Source organism: Mixophyes fleayi, chromosome 5 (genome assembly GCF_038048845.1).
Source record: "Mixophyes fleayi isolate aMixFle1 chromosome 5, aMixFle1.hap1, whole genome shotgun sequence".
In the NCBI taxonomy this organism is placed as follows: Eukaryota; Metazoa; Chordata; class Amphibia; order Anura; family Limnodynastidae; genus Mixophyes; species Mixophyes fleayi.
In genome coordinates this window covers 218,069,510-218,090,392 of record NC_134406.1, presented here as the reverse complement: position 1 = coordinate 218,090,392, position 20,883 = coordinate 218,069,510, and the positions used below count along the sequence as shown (strand labels likewise).

Genomic DNA, 20,883 nt, shown 5'->3' with positions numbered 1-20,883 from the left:
TCCACCAGTACTAATTTGGTGTTCTGCCCTTGGATGGGAGAAGGTCAGTGATAAAGTCCATAGATAAGCCACTCCAAGGTTTATCTGGGATGGGTAAAGGTAATGAAGGACCAGCAGGACTCAGAGGTGGCACTATATGCTGAGCACATACAGTACAAGCAGATACAAAATCTTTAATATCTTGTTGAAATGCAGGTCACCAATAGCTCCTGGAAATTAATTCTATGGTTTTCTTTATTCCTGCATGCCCAGAAAATGTGAACTGTGAGTCCAATTAAGATGTTTGAGATGAAGATTAGGTGGAACAAAAGTCCTGCTGGAAGGTGTTTAGAGCCATCAAGGGCGGTGGTGGCTACAAAGCAACTGGGCTCTAATATAGATTTTGGGTTAGGACTAGATTATTTGTTCCTGGGGCTTGGATTGATGGTAATCTTAAAATGGAAATGAGAAAAAGATAAACCATTTAGCCTGCCGAGGGTTAAGGCATTGAGCTGTTTAGTTCTTGTGAATCAGTGAATATAGTAATAGGAAGTATTGCTCCCTAGAGAAAATGTATCCATTCTTTTAAGGCCAATTTCATAGCTAGGAGTTCTTTGTCTCCTATGCAGTAATTCTCTGCAACAGAAAATTTCCTGGAATACAATCTACATGGGTGAGGCTTGCCCGAGGTAGCTCTTTGTGATAAAACTAGCCTGACTGCAAAAGAGGAGACATCAAACTCCAAGAAAAAAGTTTGCGAGATGTCTGGTTGCCCGAGAATGGGTGCAGAAAACTTGTTTGAGCTTAAATGCTTGGGAGGCATCCAGCGGGCAATTTTGGGATTAGCAGATTTGCGGTTAAGTGCAATCTATACAGTGATAGGAGGTACTATGGTGGAGAAGCCCTAGATAAACTGCTGATAGTAGTTGACAAATCCTTGGAACTGTATATTGCCTTGAGACAAGTTGGTTGGGGCTAATCCTCAATAGCTTTAACCATCTCTCGATCCATTTTAAAGCTGGTACTAGAAATTATATAGCCAAGGAAAAGCACAGAGGTCTGTTCAAATAGGAACTTCTCTAGTTTGCAGTAGAGGTGATTCTGCTGAAGTCATAATAGAACTTGTCTAACATGCCTGGGATGAGATTGCCAGTCTAAGAAACTATTAAGAAGTCATCTAAATATATCACAACAAATTGATATATTAAGTGTCTGAAAGTTGGATTGATAAATTTCAGGGTTTTACATAGGCCAAATAGCATCACTAGGTACTCATAGTGGCCCTCTCTAATGTTTAAGGCTATTTTCCATACACCACCTTTGCCTAATACAACGAGGTTACATATGTTTATATAGGTTATATATGCACCGTGGATATCCAGTTTGGTGAAAATGGTGGCCCCCTTGAGTCGGCCAAATAAATCAAAGATGAGTGGAATGGAAGTACTTATTGGTGATGGTGATATTATTGAGACCTCCATAGTCAATGCAAGGATGGAGACTCCTTTCTCTCTTCTTTACAAAGAAACAAACGGCTCCAGCTGGTGAAGATGACTTCCATATGAACCCATGTTTCAGATTTTCTTGAATATATTCCGCCATATCTTGGGTCTCTGGTAAGGATAAGGGGTATATACGACCTCTAGGTGGTGTCTTGCCAGACAGGAGATTGATGGGACATTTCCACTCATAGCAGTAGTGCCTCCATTTTTTTCCTTTCTGAAGACATCCGAGAAGGAGAAGTTTTGAGGGGGTAGAAAAATCAGAAGAACATATAGAAATAGAAATATTGGGTTACACCGTTTGTAAATATTTAAGGTGGCATTTCGATCCCCAGGAAAGGACCTAACCAGTGTGCCGTTTCAGAAACTGGTATGCAATTGTAACCATAGTAGCCCTAAGATTATGAGATTCATAGCCTTGAAAACAACATAAAAAGAGATCTACTGCTGTAAAGCTCCAATTTGCATAATAACAGATAGGGTTCAGTGGAAAATAGTGCCCTCTGACATCTGATTACCATCTATGGCGAGTAATGAGATAGCACATGACAGAGCCTGAGGGGGTATCCCATATTTGTAAATCAGAGAAGACTAGTGAGGGAGATTGACAATTAGATCCTAGAATCACCTCCCTACTACCTAGGTTCTGACGTTTCTCCCGCTCCACTGAGGTTAATTTGGAGCAATCCAAATGCTTGGGCTCTTTAGTGGACAACTCCAGTGACTGTAAATGGGGAGCCAGTCTAACATTATGGCAACTTTTTCTCTTGAGACCGTTCTCTCAGGAATAGATCCAATTTGTAACACAAAGAAATAAGCTCATCTAAAGAGGAAGGCAGTTCTCTGGATGGTAATTCATCCTTGATCTGGTGTGCCAGACCTTTTCAAAATGTGGCCATCGGTGCTTCATTGTTCCAGTTCAATTCCGACACCAGTGTCCGAAACTGGATTGCATGCTGACCAAGGGTTTGTGAACCTTGATGGAGATGCAGGAGGCTGGCTGCTGCAGAAGACACTCAACCAGCTTGACCCTTGAAGAGGGAAATACAAAATAAATCTCTGTCATATTTGGGTGTATTTGGAATATGGAGTTGAGTCGCTGCTGCCCCGACCGGTGATGCTTCAGGCACTGAAGAAGTAGGAGTAGCATGGACCCTTGACCCTGGTTGTAGAGCATCAAGTAGCTGAGAGACCCCTTGGAGGCAGTGCATGAGGTGATCTTCAATATTTTTTTCTGTCACTCCACACGTCCAATCAACTGTTATAAAAGGTCACGGGGATTGGCCAGAGTGTATATATTCCAATATACCAAGGAGCGACTTTTATCCTGGGGGCTTTGAGTCGCAGATGTCAGGTTGATAACCACACTCCATCTCCAGGGATCAACCTTGGGGCCTTGCATCTTTTTCAGTCAGCAGTGTAACGAGCTGTAAATCTTTCAAGCCTGGACTTGACCCGAGCCCAGATATTAATATATAAATATCTAAATAACTCGATCTCTGCCCTTTGAGGAGTGCTTAACACTCAGCTTTATCAAAGTATCCCTATCAAGTACTAGACCTTCCAGTGATCTGAGTGTCAGTGTGACAGGTCAGATGTGGACTTGTCCATACCAAGGAAGAAAATCAAAGTGAGTTCTTGCTTTTCCTACATAAATCCACACAACAAACTATAAGCAGTGTGTACACTATCTCAAGAGCGAATATTCAGCCTGACTTATGCATTCCCAGCTATTCCACTTAATATCCAAAGATGTTAAGAAACAAAGCAGAGAAAGGTTTTAACTGATTTTGATTTGACCGTGATGATGTAGCTGGACATGTGCAGATCCACTGATACTGTTGGTTAAGGAGCATATTCAGCTTCCAATCCTAGGGGTCCTGTTGAGTAAAGACCCAATACACACAAAAACCCTCAAGCCCTGGCACTGACTGCTTGGATGATGAAAGGCAGCTCTTAACAAAACAGGGCTTGTCAGAACAGGTCATAGAGACTATCCTGTACAGTCAAAAGATATGAGAGCGATGCCCCAGACATCTTGGACAAGATGACTTTTCCAAAGGATTAAATCCATCCATGTTTCTCCAATAGGGGATATTGATAATAAAACATTTATTAGCCAACATTCTGCTATTAGTCACTGTTAACAACAAGCTGATTGGTACCAGTGGTTTCTCTATGGAACTTAGTAACGGTTCGTTTCAGAAGAACTAACAAAATCCTCTTTTGACCCAATTGTATAGTACATACAGGAGCATTTTATATTCCTACAGCAGTTACCCCTAGTAGGATCCGTAGGAGCCTCGAGCGATGAGCAGCTGTGCACACTTTCTGGTATTATTGTCCCTAAAACATTGTTAAACCCACAGAGGTGCAAGGAAACATCAACAGTGTTTTAGATACCAAACATCCTCAGATAAAGATCCTACAACTTACTCTAAGTTACATTCCGCCAGAGCAATAGCAGCATCTGGGCAGAGAAGGCAGAAGACTCAACTGTTAGGAGCTGAAGGTTGACTACATGAAGGAATGTTAACACATTCTGCAGATATTATCGCCAAATGGCAGAAGGGGCAGCTCTATGGAAATAAAGTTTACCTAGTTTTACATTTTGTTAATGGTTCTACCAAGAGATTGCTGGGGAATTGTGTTGCATATGTTAGTTAGGAATTCACAAGTAAGATTTCAGCAGAGACTGTACAATTGAGGTATGTTATCTGTTTTACATATGTGAATAGCTAACACCATCAATTAAAACAAGTGTTTCTATTTTGGGGTTTTATTTCCACTTTAATTAACACCAGTTTGAAGCCTTGTCTTTGAATATATTGAGCCCTTCGTTCATCCTGGTTTTGACATATTTTATTTACTATGTATATGTCACAATTTATGTATCCATATTTTAAAAGACAAGCATTATCCACCAGATGGCGCTATAAATTGAAAATGTAAAGTAGCAATAGCTGCAAGATTATTGTTGCTGGTGACTATTACAGGTAGTTAGGGACACTGGGATGTTGCAATATACAATCATAAAAAAAGCAATTAGGCGAGAAATAAATATGGCTTGTCAAAATAAACTGACACATACTTCTTTTACAAGCAGAAAATATAGGCCAGTGAAAGTGTTACATATCATCAGTTATTTATATAGCACCACTAATTCCGCAGCGCTGTACAGAGAACTCATTCACATCAGTCCATGCCCCAATGGAGCTTACAGTCTAAATTCCCTAACATACACACACAGATAGACAGATACTAAGGTCAATTTGATAGCAGCCAATTAACCTACTAGTATGTTTTTGGAGTGTGAGAGGAAACCGGTGCACCTGGAGGAAACCCACGCAAACACGGGGAGAACATACAAACTACACACAGATAAGGCCATAGTCAGGAATTGAACTCATGACCCCAGCACTATGAGGCATAAATGCTAACCACTAAGCCACTGTGCTGCCCATATAGTCATAGTGTTTTTGGGCAAAGAGGCAAGTTTCAAAAAGACACAGATTGCTTAACTTCTGACTGCAAAATGTCTAGTAACAACTGCGTCCTTTGGTTTTTATTATGCTGCATCATGTTTGTATCCAGCTCTGCCAAATGACTGTTCTAATAATGTAATGCTGAGTGTACACAGTACAGTAACATATACATTTACTTAAAGATGATTACATTGAATATATAGCGGTATTACATCTCTCCACAGCTACCACGCAGTCAAAATTATGGATACATATCCACTGATGTCTATATTAATTCAAAGATTTTCAGAGTGCAGTGTCCTGGAGAACTCAACGATACTACTAGGGTAAGTGTATGAGGGACTGCTGGTCGCGGACCCACTGATCTGTCAATTGGGGGAGGGTATTGATTTCTGAAAAACAAACATATAATAGCTACCGTCCCTCTTTATTTCTTTCATTTACCAAGCCTTTTCTTACAGAAAATCTGTGATTACACTAAACTTTTCATTGAGAACCACTGGGTTTGATCAAAACAACATTGCTACAATTAACCATTCAGATAAGTTTGTTTGCATTATAAGTCACCCAACAGATACCTGTGGCAACAGAATACTAATATGATGACTGATATGGTTACTTGCTAAATTTGCACCTAAATGCGGTTATTAAATGAGCCCTTATGTCCAGTGTAGGAAACAGTTGACTTTGTTACAGAAGTACAAGCACGTCTCTGGCAATGGATCTATTTTGCCCAAGTCTGAAAACATTGAAACAGTTGGATTCAGATGGTTGCTCACATTTTAAATTAATGTTGGCAGGGCAGGTGCATGTAAGCATACCATGCATTGCACTGTAACTGTATCTTGGTACACTACGGTGACCATAATTATTTTTACTAAATTGCATTTTGGGGTATTTAGAATATTACTTTGATAATTATTAACTTGTAAAACCTAAAGAATAAGTACATATACTGGTAATCGCATCCAGGATGCACAATAAGAGGAAGTATACTAAATGTTGGACTGTCCCTGAAAACTGGAGACATCTGCCAAAATAATAATATGGTAAAAAGAACATATTAGTCATTAACTATAACATTTGGATGTTAGAGGACTGACCTTGAATGTATTCTTGTAGTTATAGGTGTTTGAAAAAAAAAATTCTCCATATAAGTCACTACATAAATTCCAGCCTTTTGTTTATTCCCCATATTTATAAAACATTTTTTATTTATATATGCAATATATAACATCCCTTATCCTGGAAAAGCTTCCTGTACTCTTATTGGATAAGTGGAACCTTTGACATCTGTCAATGATTGGTTTAATAACTGCAGTTCTGCGTGCAGCCACTAGGGGGCACTGAAGGGTCGCTAATGTCAGCCAGCTCCTAGTACACACACAAGCCGATTGTGGATGTCAGGAAGTCTTCCTCTTCCAGTCTGGTTTTGGGCTTGGGAGGCGGTCTCCCGAAGCTGCACAGGCGTCTCCTACACCCTGTTGATTAGTCAGTATTGTAAGCAATGTTATGGTGTTTCCTAGTGTCCACAGGAGCTTAGTAATAACTACAGCAACTGAATCCAAAGTGGACGGGAGAGCAGCAGCAGCTATAGAACAAGCAGCGCTCCGGGGAGCGAAGGGAACTCAGCTCCACACCCGGTGAGCTCAGACCATGAGCAGCATGAGCCCCAGCTACAAACAGAACAGCAGCTGAGCAAAGTGCTCTAGATCCCAGGTCGGCAGTGTCCTGGGCAGCCCCCCTGGAGCCCCCAACCCCTGTGTCTCCTGCTGGAAGGGGACGGGGGAACAAGATGGACCTCTCAGCCCCCTCGCTGAAGGATGTAAAGTGGAGCTCGGCCTCTTTCCCCTTGGATTTGCTTGTTAGTTCATACCGTCTGCCTCAACTTGTCAGACTGGACAGCGGTAAGTGCATGCATGGGGCACCCAGACTGAGTTCCAGGCTACTACATATCCCTCTTATTAAACCGGTTGTGGATGATGATTTATTTACTTTGGGTTTGTTTACGCGCATTGTTCTGGTGTTATGTGTCAGTCTGCACAGTATGTAGGACAACACAATAACCAGGATTATGCAGCAGATCTATCAGTATGAGGACATTGCGTTGCAGGTCTATTTATAGCAGCCGCTATAGGTTGTAGGCGCTGCTGCAGTCAGCCAGACGTCTGACTAAAGCTCACCTGGGCAGGTTTACCAGCCCCTCATTGTCTGAGCACAGATCTGACAGTCCCAATGATGCCCCTGTGGTGTATGTATGAGTCTGCCACAGGGTATGTTATTCCACTACCTTAAATTCTGTTCAGATTTTCCATGGCAGCTGCCATGTTGCTGCAATAAATGACACTACAGGTCAGACGTGATTGGGCTGCTGTGCCAGGGGCGTCATGAGTGACGTAGAGAGACATGAATGGTCTAAGGGAAGCTGATTTCTGGGTGATACTTCACAATAAGGGGGTTATGTGGACACTGCCAATGCTCATGGGTGCATTCTTCATTCAGTAACAATAAACCATGTGCATTACAGCATTATTAACAAATCTGAATTACTAAAACAACGTGACCATATGGGTTATAATTCATAAACTTATTATTTTTTTATAATTCATGGTTCTTATACAAAACACATGTTTTTTCTATTGTTCTTATAGTATGCAGTCCTAATTGTCACTATTTCTCTACTATTGTCTGTGTACTGTTCATATACAGAGGAGTTTTGGACCGCATACTTCCTTAGCATTTACATTCATTCCCCACTTCACGTTTTCCAATGGAAGATACATTGTTTCTTTTTCGGCTCTAAATAAGCATTGCTATAGAATTGCCTTGAATATTACTTCTATTGTTGCAGTAATAATTGTATTATCAGTTGCATTTTTGCATATGGTATTTGTTTAATCATTACATTTAATCAGTCAGGGCCCCAATATTAACTTTAGTGTGGTCTACAGCAAAGAAGTTAGCAACTCTTAAATAAAATGTCTGTTATATAGCATTGACATTGCATGGCTGTGTTATGAATACACTTGCACCACATGTCTTTGTTGTTCTGCCTCCTTGTTTGCTGAATTTATTGCTCAGTGATATCATCACTTTAGTAAACATAAGAACTGTATTATACTAACCAGTATACCATCTAGTGTAGATACTAAAGTGAAGGAATATTTTAAGCTATTTTCCCTGGATATACTGGCGTGTCTAAAGTCACAATGAGCTAACACTGGAATTCAATGTGTGGTTTTCATCAGGAACAAATCCTCCTCTGGATTGTGGTATTTGCAAGTTGAATAATAGCTTTTATATGACTCTTGAGCATAGCCCCATTTTTTTTTTTGTTTAATGTAGACACCATAAGGTGGATAAAAAGTGTGTGGATCTCTGGGGTGGTACAGGGTTAAGGTTGTTATCCTGAATGACATGTACCATTCGTGGAGAGCAAGTTTGAAATTCAGATTCGATCTAATAATTCATGTATTGAATTCAAAATGGTTTGAACTTTAGTCACAGTGTAAGTAAGTGTTATTCCTTGACTGATGTTAGAAGTCACAAATGGCCTATTACTGTGCCACCCACACTTCTCTAAAACTCTTTTTATCTAGGGCAATGCTATAATTTTTATTTTTATTTTAAAAAGCTCCTAATCCCCCAAAAATGGTAAATTTCGGGGGACCACTGCAAATGTAAGTATCTACTTATAACTAGGGGATTGCAGCAGATATCTCCAATATCTGCTTCGATTCCACTGTTCTCATAAGCAGTAGCTATTTTTTTGTGTTTTAACAAGTTCTGAAAATCAAAGCTTTTCAGAACATGTGTCTGACAGCTAATGTCATCTGAAGATGGCATTAGCTATTGAAGCTTATGGGGAGAACATTGCGATAGAGGGATCTTCGGATCCCTCACAACATCTTACCTGTTCTCCCCTCCGGTGACTATTGCAAAGATGGCCACTTTGCGATAGTGACCATAGAAAAGAGAGGTGTTCACCAGGACAGTTATCGTGACCTTTATTCCGGCAGAACATTTTTCATAAACGGCACAATCATTTTCATTCCTTATTGCAATGATCTTGCTAAAAAAACGGTTATTGTTAAATATGCCCCTTTGTGATCCAATTTATATTTTACCTTACGGAAATATACTGAGCCGCCTTCTACTTTCAAAGTATTTCCTGAGTACGTTATATACGATGGTGTCCAAATTACAGACAAAAACCATACATCTTTACAATTATTGCCATGTTTATAGATCTTAGGGGGCAGATATAAGTGACTCGGGTAGGATGTGGAGTTGGGTACGAGACTGTAGAGTGCAGAGGTTATTTGTTGTATTTAGAAACCTTTAGCCTTCTTTTGTATGTATATATTATGTGGTATGTGCTGTTAGCTACAGCGGTAAGAATTCTACTCTTTGCAAGTTTAGCCTTAAGCTGGCTACACACTACGGGGTTTTCATCCAATTATTGTGCCGATCACTCGTTAAACGACCGTTTGGTAAGATATCGCATTCGTGTGTAAGCTCCCAAGATCATGTTTTATTTTGCCAAAGAGCATCGTATCGTTTGGTTTCAAGTTATAAACTTTCTAAAAATCACGATCAATGATGGAACAGTGTCGGGCAAATGTGGATGTGTTTTAAAATTCTCAGGGTTTGTGCACACGCTGCTAAAGTGCTCTGCGTGCGCGCTGCGGGCTGTGCGCACGTGCTGCGGGATTTGCTCGGCATCGATCATAGTGATTTTTAGTCCGTTTATAAAATCAAATTAAACAATACGATCTGCTTTGGTACCATAAATCATGATCATGTGAGTAGACACATTAATACCATATTGGACCTAATGGCTGTTTATCACTTGATTAGCACAGTAGTTGGGTGAAAAACCTGCAGTGTGTACCCAGCCTTAGAGGGGATCTACTAAAGGTCAGTATATTTTTGTGAGTAACAGATCTGTTTACTAATCTGCCCCCCCCCCCCCCCCCCCCCCTCATTCTCTGATTAAATACAGAACAGGGATATCTATGAACAATCAACTCACTATACCCATTTATTTATATATTTAATCTACCACCCATTAATTTTAATGGAGTCTCTATATTGCGCTCACACTAACTAAACTACTTAGATTTTTAAAACATGAAAAAAAATCAACAAAAAAACTATGGAAATTGCTACAAGTTGCAAGAATGTGAAATAAAATCAATGCTTAACTTATTGGGTAGTTGGGACAATGAATTTGTTTTTTGTTTTTTTGCCAGTTTGTAGCTGTTTTGATTGAATTTAAGAAAGGTGGGAAAGTTAACCTTTGGTAGATACTCCTCCCCATAAGTGAATGATTATATGGGACTGCTGCATTGCAGGTTTAAAGGAGGTCAACACAGTTTAATGTAATTAAAATTACTTGTGTGGCAGAACATAAGTAGTTAGGCTGGGTAATACACTGCAGAAAATTTCTCCTGATGCGATATCGTTAGCGACTTTACCAGTAACAACAAAAAAAATAAAGTCCCAATTAGCATGCCGACTCGTGTGTGCACACTATACACATTTTACAAGATTTACCTTCAAATCTGTGCTCTTCATCTGTTATAACCATGATAAGATCAATGGACACTGGCGGTCGTGAGTGCATACATACTGCAGAATTGGAACAATATCATTGAACGAGATTTTTAGGTGGGTATTCAATTGTTAGCTAGATCCCCGAAAAACGAGCGCTCGAAAAATATTACAGTTAATACGGTAATATGCGCGTAAATACCGTTAATATGGTAATTTACTCGCTGGATTTCGAGCTGCGAGATGAAATTCAGCGAGTAATTACCGTATTAACGGTAATATTTTTCGAGCACTCATTTTTCCGCGGACACGCCGAACAATTGAATACGCCCTTTAAAATCCAAAAAATCTAATTAAATGAGACGATGTGCTTTGGAACGATAATTGTTGGAGCGTACACACTAATTTCGGACCGAACGGCCGTTTATCGTGCAATTAGCTCGATAATCGGCTGAAAAACCTATAGGGTGTACCCAGCCTTACTCAACGAGCAATCAGTTAATCTCTTGTGATAGCGTGGCTAAAATAGATAAAAATGATGGTGGGATGTATATGTGAGGTTGTGATTGGTCCTCCTGCTGGATTGTAAGGGGAGCGGCGGAGCGGAGCGGCCCCCAGGGGGCGTGAAGTGCACCACTACCCCTTAATAGGTGGTACAGCAGCTTTAAGTGACACATTTTTATTTATGATCTTTTAGCCCAGCAGCATTTATTAGAACATATGACTTGTCCTGTCCACTGCAATCTAACCTGGACCTAAATCAGCTATACGGTGGCACAAGGGCATGCAAGGCTTTGTCTCCCGCTTACATCTTATATATGCCGCGGGCACTGCCATGTGACTGAGGATATGCTAAGGATCTGTCAAAGTAATTTATTAAATGACGCAAACAAGTCTGACCTTGTGAGAATCTGGTCAATAACGATTTCTTCACTCATTAGATTACATCATATAATCATTTAACTGTGTTAACTCGGTTGTGTGACCAATTGAGTTTAAGATTTCATGTAACCAGTGAATACTTCTACACATGGTTTGTTCCTGCTTCATGCATAGTGGTAGTACAAACAAGGTAAACATGGTTCACATAACACAAGTAGAACTCAGGTGTAGGAGTGGGTGAGGCGTTTGAACTGTATTCTATAGGGGTTGGGGAGTCAGTGGAAGGATTGGCAGAAGCAGAGCTGTGTGTGTGAGAGAACAATCTTGCCGCAGCGTTAAGGAGAGATTGAAGAGTAGAGAAGCCAGTGAAGGGAGCTCAGGAGGAGGTTGCAATAGTTGAGTTGAGATGATGAGAGAGTAGACTAATGTATTTTTTACATCAAGGGAGAAGGGTCTAATCCTGGTGATGGTCTGGAGATGGAAGCCACAGGAGATGGATCTGATTGGGGGAGTGAATGAGAGAGTAGTAACGGTTGACGCCCAGGCAGAGGAATTGAGGAACTGAGGTCTGGTGTTGTCAACGCTGAGGGAGGGGAGGGATGGTGGTTGCTTTGGTTTAGTCCAAAGTTTCCACCTAAATGCAATGTTGGTAAATGAACCTGAAATATTTCTGAGCACCAACAAAATGTAACATAACAGAACAATGCATAATTGTGTTTTTTCATAAAATCAAGTCTATATAAATGGGAAATAATGTTTAGGGCTTTTATCGTTTTTAGTTGTCCGCAATATTAACCTCATGTAATCTTTGTTATATAAAGTATACTTGCCAATTCTCCCCCATCTGCCCACTTCCTAGTGAAGTGGACGGATTTTGAGCTTCCATGATGCGATTCTCCGGGAATCGCATCATTTTGACCTGCCCATCTGACACGTTTGCGTCATTACATCACAGGGGCGGGGCCAAAATGATGCAATTGCCCTCCACCCCTGCCCACCTGACACTCCCGGAGGCCTGGAAAGGTTGGCAACTACGGTATAAAGCCTAGTTGAATGCTGTTTTTTGTTTTTTGTTTTTTTTAATATATATTTTAAAAATACAAGACTTGTTCAAAGGGATACCTATATTCATTGCCAGATATACATCTGTTTGACTGTAGCTTGTGTTCTCTTGTTGCCCCATGGTTCAACTTACACTAGTGTTAGTAAATAAACCCCACTAAGAGCTTTGTAAATACTATTTATAGAAATAATCACAATCTACATTTTACCACCCGCGCCATTGTTTTAGAAACGTAAAATTGAGTTGCAAGTCTTTAATACGTGCTCCTGTTTGATTTCTCTAAACATTCTTTTTTTTTTTTTTTGTCAAGTAGTTTTTTTGAAATTAGTCCAGTTATTTGTGTCCTGTGCTGACTGGATCCGGTGTATTGTGTAACTGGAGGTCAATACACTCCACTGTGGCCACTAACCATATGTCTACAGACCTGTGTCAGAAACACAAAAGACAGTTTATATCACAGGATGGTAATACTGCTTTTGAGATGTTTCAAAATCCTGATAGTGGATTTTAAGTGATGTTTATCAGGGGCGCACGGAGGAATGTCGGGGGGGGAGGGGGGTTTCTCCCCGCCGACCGAAAAAAAGAAAAACAAAAAAAAAAAAAAACACTCTTCCGTTTCGCCAGCGCTGTCCTATACAGCAGCCGCGGCGCTGTCTAAGAAGCGTCTGCAGCGGTGCTGTATACCATACAGCACCTCCGCGGACGCTTCTTTGACAGTGCCGCGGCTGCTGTATAGGACAGTGGCCACTTAGCGCAGGGGGGGGGGTTTCTAGAGACTCAGAAACCCCCCTGCGTGCGCCACTGTTTATTATCAATGAAAGGCTGAAATGTACAAAGCAGTACATTCTACAAGCTAGAATCTAATTGGCTGATATAGACAACATCTCCTCTTTTTTGAACCCCGAGTTTAGTAAATATACCCCTTGGTTTAGTTTGGAAATATAACCGTTTTGTGAACATCCATCCTACAGTTCAACTATTAGTCCTGGACAGTTGTACTTTAGCAGTTGGCAGTGAAATAAAGCTCATCAGGTACGTGAAAGATTTGTGTCGGAACTCAAATTGGATACATGACATTATACACTATAATTATCAGTGTTTGGGGAAATTTTAGAGTAGATTTTCTGTATATGTATATGTGTTTATAGTTTCCCGATTCTAATCCTTCCCAGTTGCTTAATTGCCACTCATCATTCCTTTACTCGCTCTCCTTTCCTGTCTCTTGTACTCTTCTTGTCCCTTTTCCCTTCTCTTGCTCTCTTTCTTTTTTGTGGTATAGTGGGGGCAGCCATGATCTGACAGGTCTGTTCCTTCTGGGCTGCCAGTAGGGGCCATGCACTGTGGTAATAGGTAGCACAACCCCTACAATCACACAGACTGAGAAAAGAGGGTGGGATTCCTGTGTCCGCCCCCCCCCCCCCCCCTTTTTTTTTTTTTTTCTTTTTTTTTTTAAAAAAGCTCTCTACTGGTGTCGCTGGGCACTGCTGTCCATGGTGTCGCTGGGCACTGCTGTCCATTGTGTCGCTGGGCACTGCAGCCCATTGTGTCGCTGGGCACTGCTGCCCATGGTGTCGCTGAGTACTGCTGTCCATGGTGTGGTTACTGGAGGTAGTGATCCGAGCATAGGGGTGGTTTCTGGGCAACTGGAAACTCTCCTAAGTGTGTGTGTCTGAAAGAGGTGGATTTTATAGGCTATTCTTTCCCTTTAGCCCTTCTATAACATCTGAAGCCAGCAGCAGATCACATAGGCCACAAGAGAAGCTTAATTGTGTCCCTCTTCTTTATACAGCATTGTATAGGGTACATATTCACAAAAAGAATGTGATTCCATTAACTATATTAGACCCAAACCTACATATGTGATAATATTACATGGGACCTGTGAACTTTAGTTTAGATCCAGCAGTGTCCTTCCTACTGCGAATAACGTTGTTTAGTTTGGTAACAGACTTTGCTGTGCAGCCTTGAGACACGGACCACCCCCATTGTGTCATCACCTCTGTTATACTTCTGTGAACGAACACCTACAATCTAACAATACAAGGTACTTTTATCAGGATCGTCCCTGTGAGTGTGGATTTATTTGTTTTATGTAATCAATGGCTATAGATGGATAAAAGAAATTGAAAGATGGCCCATTCATTTGAATTATCCTTAAATCCTGCATTATTTTGACAGCCATGATGATCTGAATTTCTTTTCATTAAATGTAACCCCTTTCACAGGGTTCAGTGCATACTGGCAGCACTACCACCGCACACAAAAGGGGTTTAGGGAGAGTACATATAGCACTGCTGGAAATATACAATATGTCATTCAGAGACCAGTCCTGTCCAAGCACTTGTAAACATGTGCCACTCATCTGGGGTTATGTCTGACGCTTGTGCTACCTGGTCATTAGAATGCTCAGCCAGAATGGCGATATTCTCAAGTTTACTTTTAGGGTATTTCAAGTACCCATTTGCTGTGGTATCCTGGAGGGGCTGACAGCCCCTCTTCCTTTTTTTTTCTTTATGTGCCTCATATATAATATATTCCGTCTTCTATGCAGGCTTTGTGTGTAAAACCATCCAGCAGCAAGCTAAGGTTTCTGTCCTTGAATCTCACAAAAGCCTTTTGTTACTTTGTCACTAAATGGATTGTTGTTTTAGGATACGTTGAATGATACATTGAATGTGGTTGAAACATTTTGGCATCCGATTTCTCCAGACTCTGGTGCTGGAAGTGCCTGTTGAGTTGCAGCACATTTATTATGCTGGAGAGATAGGCCATGTTTTCTGGAAGTCTCCAATTGGAAGACACACCTTCAACAACGTTATAGTTTTGTCAGCTAGAGACAGCAACTCCTGTATCTTTATCAAAGTGTAGCTATGTAGAAATGTTCTTTTACTTGTGTTTTTGGTGCCTTCTTCATTCTACTCTCTAGAAGTCTTTGGTCTGATGTAATTGACACACACAACGGATGTGCTTAGTAATACATCATGACACTGTATAGGCGTTTTACAGGTAACCTATTTCCCACTAGAGGATTTAATATTGGTTTTCCTTGTGTGCAAAACTGTTAGTTGTCGACTTGAACCATGTTGGAGCCATGTTTATTTTCTGACATAGTGAATAAACTTGTGATACGTGATTGTTTTATAGACTTGTTCTTTTCACTTTCATTTGAAGTGTATGTCATAGTTGTCATTGACCAGAACTTTGAAAACATAGTTTGGATACCAAAATCTTTATTACTCCTATAATTTCCATATGTTTAATATTATGAGCTGAATGTGCAGTTGACAATATATTTAGGAGTATGTGTGTTTGAAAGACTGGACAGGTGAAGCCAATGGAAATAAACAGATGAAGACAAGATGAGGGTCACAGCAAATGGTATGTGTGACAGGAACATGTACTCAACCTTATCACCCAATACAGTTGTGTGTGTGTGTGTGTGTGTGTGTGTGTGTGTGTGTGTGTGTATATATATATATATATATATATATATATATATATATATATATATATATATATATATATATATATATATATATATATATATATAGTGGAAAGAGCCCGCTACTGCAGAAGCACACACGAACAACAACTTCCTTTTCATGGTGCTTTATTGTCAGGATGGTAAATGTTTGACACCATATACTTGTACAGCAATCATGGAGACCCTAAACACTAGCTATACATAGTCCAGCTCTCTCTCAGGACCAGCCAGCTCACCCAGCGTTGGTCTCCTTGAACAAATGAAACAAACAAGCTTTTATACATGATGCTCCTCCCCCAGCCTTAGATTGATGGACAGGTGACACACCCACCTTCTCTTTAAAAGAAAACACCCATCACTGCCTCTGTTTGCACAACCAGACACGCCCTGTCTGTTTGCTGAGAGGAAGGATTTCAGATCATGTAAGTTTAACCAAATTTAAACTATTGCTTTTCATACATAAGTCTTCACTCTAGGTGCATTACTGCACCAATGTTTTACTCTACTTCCCTGCTTTCTCTGTATATTGCCAGCTAAATGCCTCCTTTTGTTACATTATATATATATATATATATATATATATATATATATATATATATATATATATATATATATATATATATAATAATTTCTGCTGCAGACATGTTGGTTGGTGAAGTAGAGACCCTGGTCAGAGGGTCACACTCGGAGAAGTGTAAATAATTGGAATTCCAACCTGCAGGTTTTTTTTCACTACAACAGTGTAGTGTGCAGATCTTTTGAAGGTTGGATGCTCTTGAAGTATATTGTGTTGCCGAACACTGACGTACTGAATTATTAAGTACTCCATTCTTATTACAAGTTTGTTTAAAATTCATTTCACACAACATATTGAAGAAGTTGTGTGTGTGTGTGTGTGTATAGACTAGAGATGAGTGAAGTTCCTGTAACATTTCATTAGAATAGAGTTTTGTGTTGGATACCGACCTACTAAAGTCACACAGATAAAAACACAAATCTTAAGCTTGTACCGCAGTGATTACTTTGGATTTGTCCTTAGTACAAACAATACATGGGAGGAAATACAAACATTTTAAGATGACATAAGTCCTATGTGACACAGAATTTAGACATGAGACCACTTACTAATTGGACATAGACTGGTATCTAATTAGCAGATTAGAAAGAGAGGCGAAAATATTTCAAGAATATTTTTTTTCATAAAGAGATGTCTTCTGTCTTGTAAACTTTCCATATTTCTGTTATGTGTTTTGGATTTTCGTTTTGCTTTGTTTTTGTAGTGACATCTATGCTGCGGTCAGTTACTATTCACAGTCTGGTCAAGTTAAGTCTATAATAATAGTATTGCTAGTGTGTGTTACTTGATTCCAGTTGATTCTACATTGATGGGTAAATATAAGACACTCTTGCCTGTAGACTACTAGCTCTAATGTTGACTTACAACTATGAAGCTAAATAGGGTAATTATTGGGTATAGCTTCAATACTGTAGAACCAAACAGGACTCTAGCAAAGGCTTAGTGCAGCGCACCAGATCATCTGCAATAGAAACCCTTCCAACATCCTGGCCAATGTACAGTACTCTAACCTGGTGATGACACCGTGGTATCACTTGTGTACCTTAGAGCAAATGTGTTCTAAATGCTTTTCAAATGGATGGCAATAAGTGAGAACTGCTGGCTTAGCATTCAATCGTTATCTGCATAATTTGCTTACATCTGCTCTGTGATGATTCTTCATTGGACAGCACACATTGGCTGGCATAGAACCCAGTCGCCCTATTCTACCAGCGGTTTTTCTCTTGGGTCCAGTAGGCACGAAGTGATTAATACGTTCAGCTGGACAAAGCAGGGTGATGTTTGACGAACTATTTTGATGACGTAGAAGAACACACTGTTCTGCAGCCAGTGTACTCTCATAGTGTAGTCTAAGGGAACCACAAAAAATGAAGTGAGTTCAAACCAGACTCCAATAAGATGTACCAGGTTTGTTCTGGAGGGTCGGCTCTGCACACATCGAGTTAGTGTATAGTCAAATACAATTTGTAATAAATAGATTTGATTTTATTTTTTTAAGGAGATATATATATATATTTATTTGTTTGGAATAAAATCTATTGTGGGATACTGTATCTTTGCCTATATATCATTTTATAACCTGGGATACTATAAAACTCATAGTGATCATCTTTCAAACTGGTAATTTCTCAACTTGCCTATGGTGGATATTATTTAAATAAATACCTGTTGCTTAGTATACATGAATGGGCATGCTAACTGTTGGTTTATATAATTTAATTACTATCCTTTTCCGTACTATAGAATCAGAATGAAATAAATAGTTTCAGTGTATTGATTTGGGTAGCATGAAGGAAAATAGATATAACTTATCTACTGACATACATTGATTTTCTCAGCGTTTGTAAAAAGCTGTGCCAGGAAAATATACCATTGTATGTTGGTTTCCTATTCTTTGACCTTTATGATCCCTTTTAGAGAATCAATTTAGGGTTCCAATCTCATGCAGGATATGTATATCCGCTCAACATTTCTCTACAAGTGCGTTTATTCCTTTTGTAACAAGGTTATTTTAAATGACAATTAACTTGACTCTAAACCTGTACCAGTGGATAGACAAGGAGATTCAGGGAAACCTTGCAAGTGGTGTCATTTGTAATTCGGTGTATATATAAAGAGATCATTGTGATCATCCCCTGCTCTAGAAGTATGATTTAGGCTTGATGCACGTGATGCTGTGTATGGTAAGGTCTTGGACGTACTGATCAGTTCATGATGTATTAAATAACCGCACCATATCTATATGTGACCCCTCAGTTTTTGACCAATCTCTGGCCACAACAGCCACATGGGCGAATGACTGGATCTGGAGCAGTTTGGCCACAAGAGTCAAATGCCATAGGACCAGTACTTCAAGTATTGCACCGACACATGGCCTGATGTAGGAACATGGTTTTCATGATCAAATCTAGTAGTAGTCTGTGCTTTAAATCTATATTTACATTTTGACTATAGCTTTGTGTTCTAGTTTACTAACTTTATATCACTCAGCTTGAGTGTTTGTTTTGTATGAGAATGTGTACTCCTAATTAGAATATTGAGGACATGTAGTATTGTTTTTATAAGTTAAAAATAAAAAGTATGAATTTAGAATCAGGGCCAGACTGGCCATTGGGCACTTCTGGCAAATGGTGGAGGATTATTTTGCTGACACCATCCAAATAGACATGTCAGACAGTCCATATTGTTACTGGCAGGAAAAAAAGGCAGTTTGGAAGCCCCTGTACAAAGTCAAACTGGCTCTATTTTACCTGAGTTGTCCCCCCTCCAGTATGTACTCTGAAAGAGTTTTTAGTGCAGCGGGGAACCTGGTCAGTGAGCGGCGAAGGAGGTTGCTTCCTCACAACGTTGAAAAAATGATGTTTATAAAAATGAATAATCAATTCCTCAATGAAGTACAGCACTGCCCTCCAGATAGTACAGAGGGACCTGTGATTGTGGAGTCCAGCGGGGACGAATTGATAATGTGTGAGGAGGAGGAAGTACACACTGTAGGGGGAGAGGAATCAGAGGTTGAGGATGAGGACGACATCTTGCCTCAGTAGAGCCTGTTTAGTTTGTACAGGGAGAGATGAATAGCTTTTTTGGTGTGGGGGCCCAAACAAACCAATCATTTCAGCCACAGTTGTTTGGTAGGCCCTGTCGCTGAAATGATTGGTTTGTTAAAGTGTGCATGTCCTATTTCAACAACATAAGGGTGGGTGGGAGGGCCCAAGGACAATTCCATCTTGCAACTATTTTTTGGGCATTATGTGACCATTCAACAGTCGTTTACCATGTTCAAAAAGTAAAAGAAAATGCCAACAAATTCCATAAATTAAATCTAAAGTTAAATGCCCTGTCATTATTTAAAACAAGAGGTTTTGACGTGCTAGAATTAGTGTAGTGTTAAGATGTTATAAACACTAGACTTGGAACTTGGAGGAGGTATTGTGGCCCCGGTATCAAAATGGGTACCGGGGCCACCCCACTACGCAGTCCAGATACATTTATTGGTGCGAATCATACAAGTTCAGGGTTTTTAATTTATATTGTGGTGACCACTCCTCTACGCAGTCCAGGTACATTATTCTTTGCGATTCAGACCAGTTGATGGTTTTCTTATTATATTGTGGTGACCACTCCTCTACGCAGTCCAGATACATTTATTGGTGCGAATCATACAAGTTCAGGGTTTTTAATTTATATTGTGGTGACCCACTCCTCTACGCAGTCCAGATACATTTATTGGTGCGATTCAGACCAGTTGATGGTTTTCTTATTATATTGTGGGGACCACTCCACTACGCAGTCCAGAAAGATACCTCGTTGCAACGTTTTGGACTAATAACTATATTGTGAGGTGTTCAGAATACACTGTAAATTAGTGGAAATGATTGTTATTGAATATTATTGAGGTTAATAATAGCGTAGGAGTTAAAATAAGCCCAAAAACTTGATTTTTGAACTTTTTATGCTTTTTTGAAAAAAAATCCAAAACCTTAAATCCGAACCAAAACCTTTCGGCAGGTGTTTTGTGAAACAAATCCGAACCCAAAACATCGCGAAAATCCGGATCCAAAACACGAGACACCAAAAGTCGCCGGTGCACATCCCTAGTTCAAATGATCGTTCAATAGTTATGTTTTTTCTGATATATTTGTTAGTTTTATTTCATGTGGAATGATTCATGAAAATTCTGCCATTACTATTTAATTGAGGGAAAAGGGTACCTGTTACCTATATGTGTGTAAGTATTCTGTTGTTGCTATTTTGTGGGAGATTTGAAAAAAGAAAAACATTGGTTTCCTACAGTGGCACCTGTATAATTGGTAGTATTGCTGTAGTATGGGGTGGCGTGGTGGTGGCATTGTTGT

At 39.8% G+C, this 20,883-nt stretch overlaps 1 protein-coding gene across 1 annotated transcript in view; it reads left to right on the top strand.

Annotated features, from left to right (window-relative positions):
- The first annotated feature begins 6,356 nt into the window (after positions 1 to 6,356).
- Positions 6,357 to 20,883, top strand: part of GAREM1 (GRB2 associated regulator of MAPK1 subtype 1) — a 120,139-nt gene continuing 105,612 nt past the window's right edge. The window contains exon 1 of the mRNA XM_075213470.1: positions 6,357 to 6,873. Coding sequence (XP_075069571.1) covers positions 6,762 to 6,873 — 112 coding nt within the window. The 5' untranslated portion in view covers positions 6,357 to 6,761. The remainder of the gene's footprint in view (positions 6,874 to 20,883) is intronic.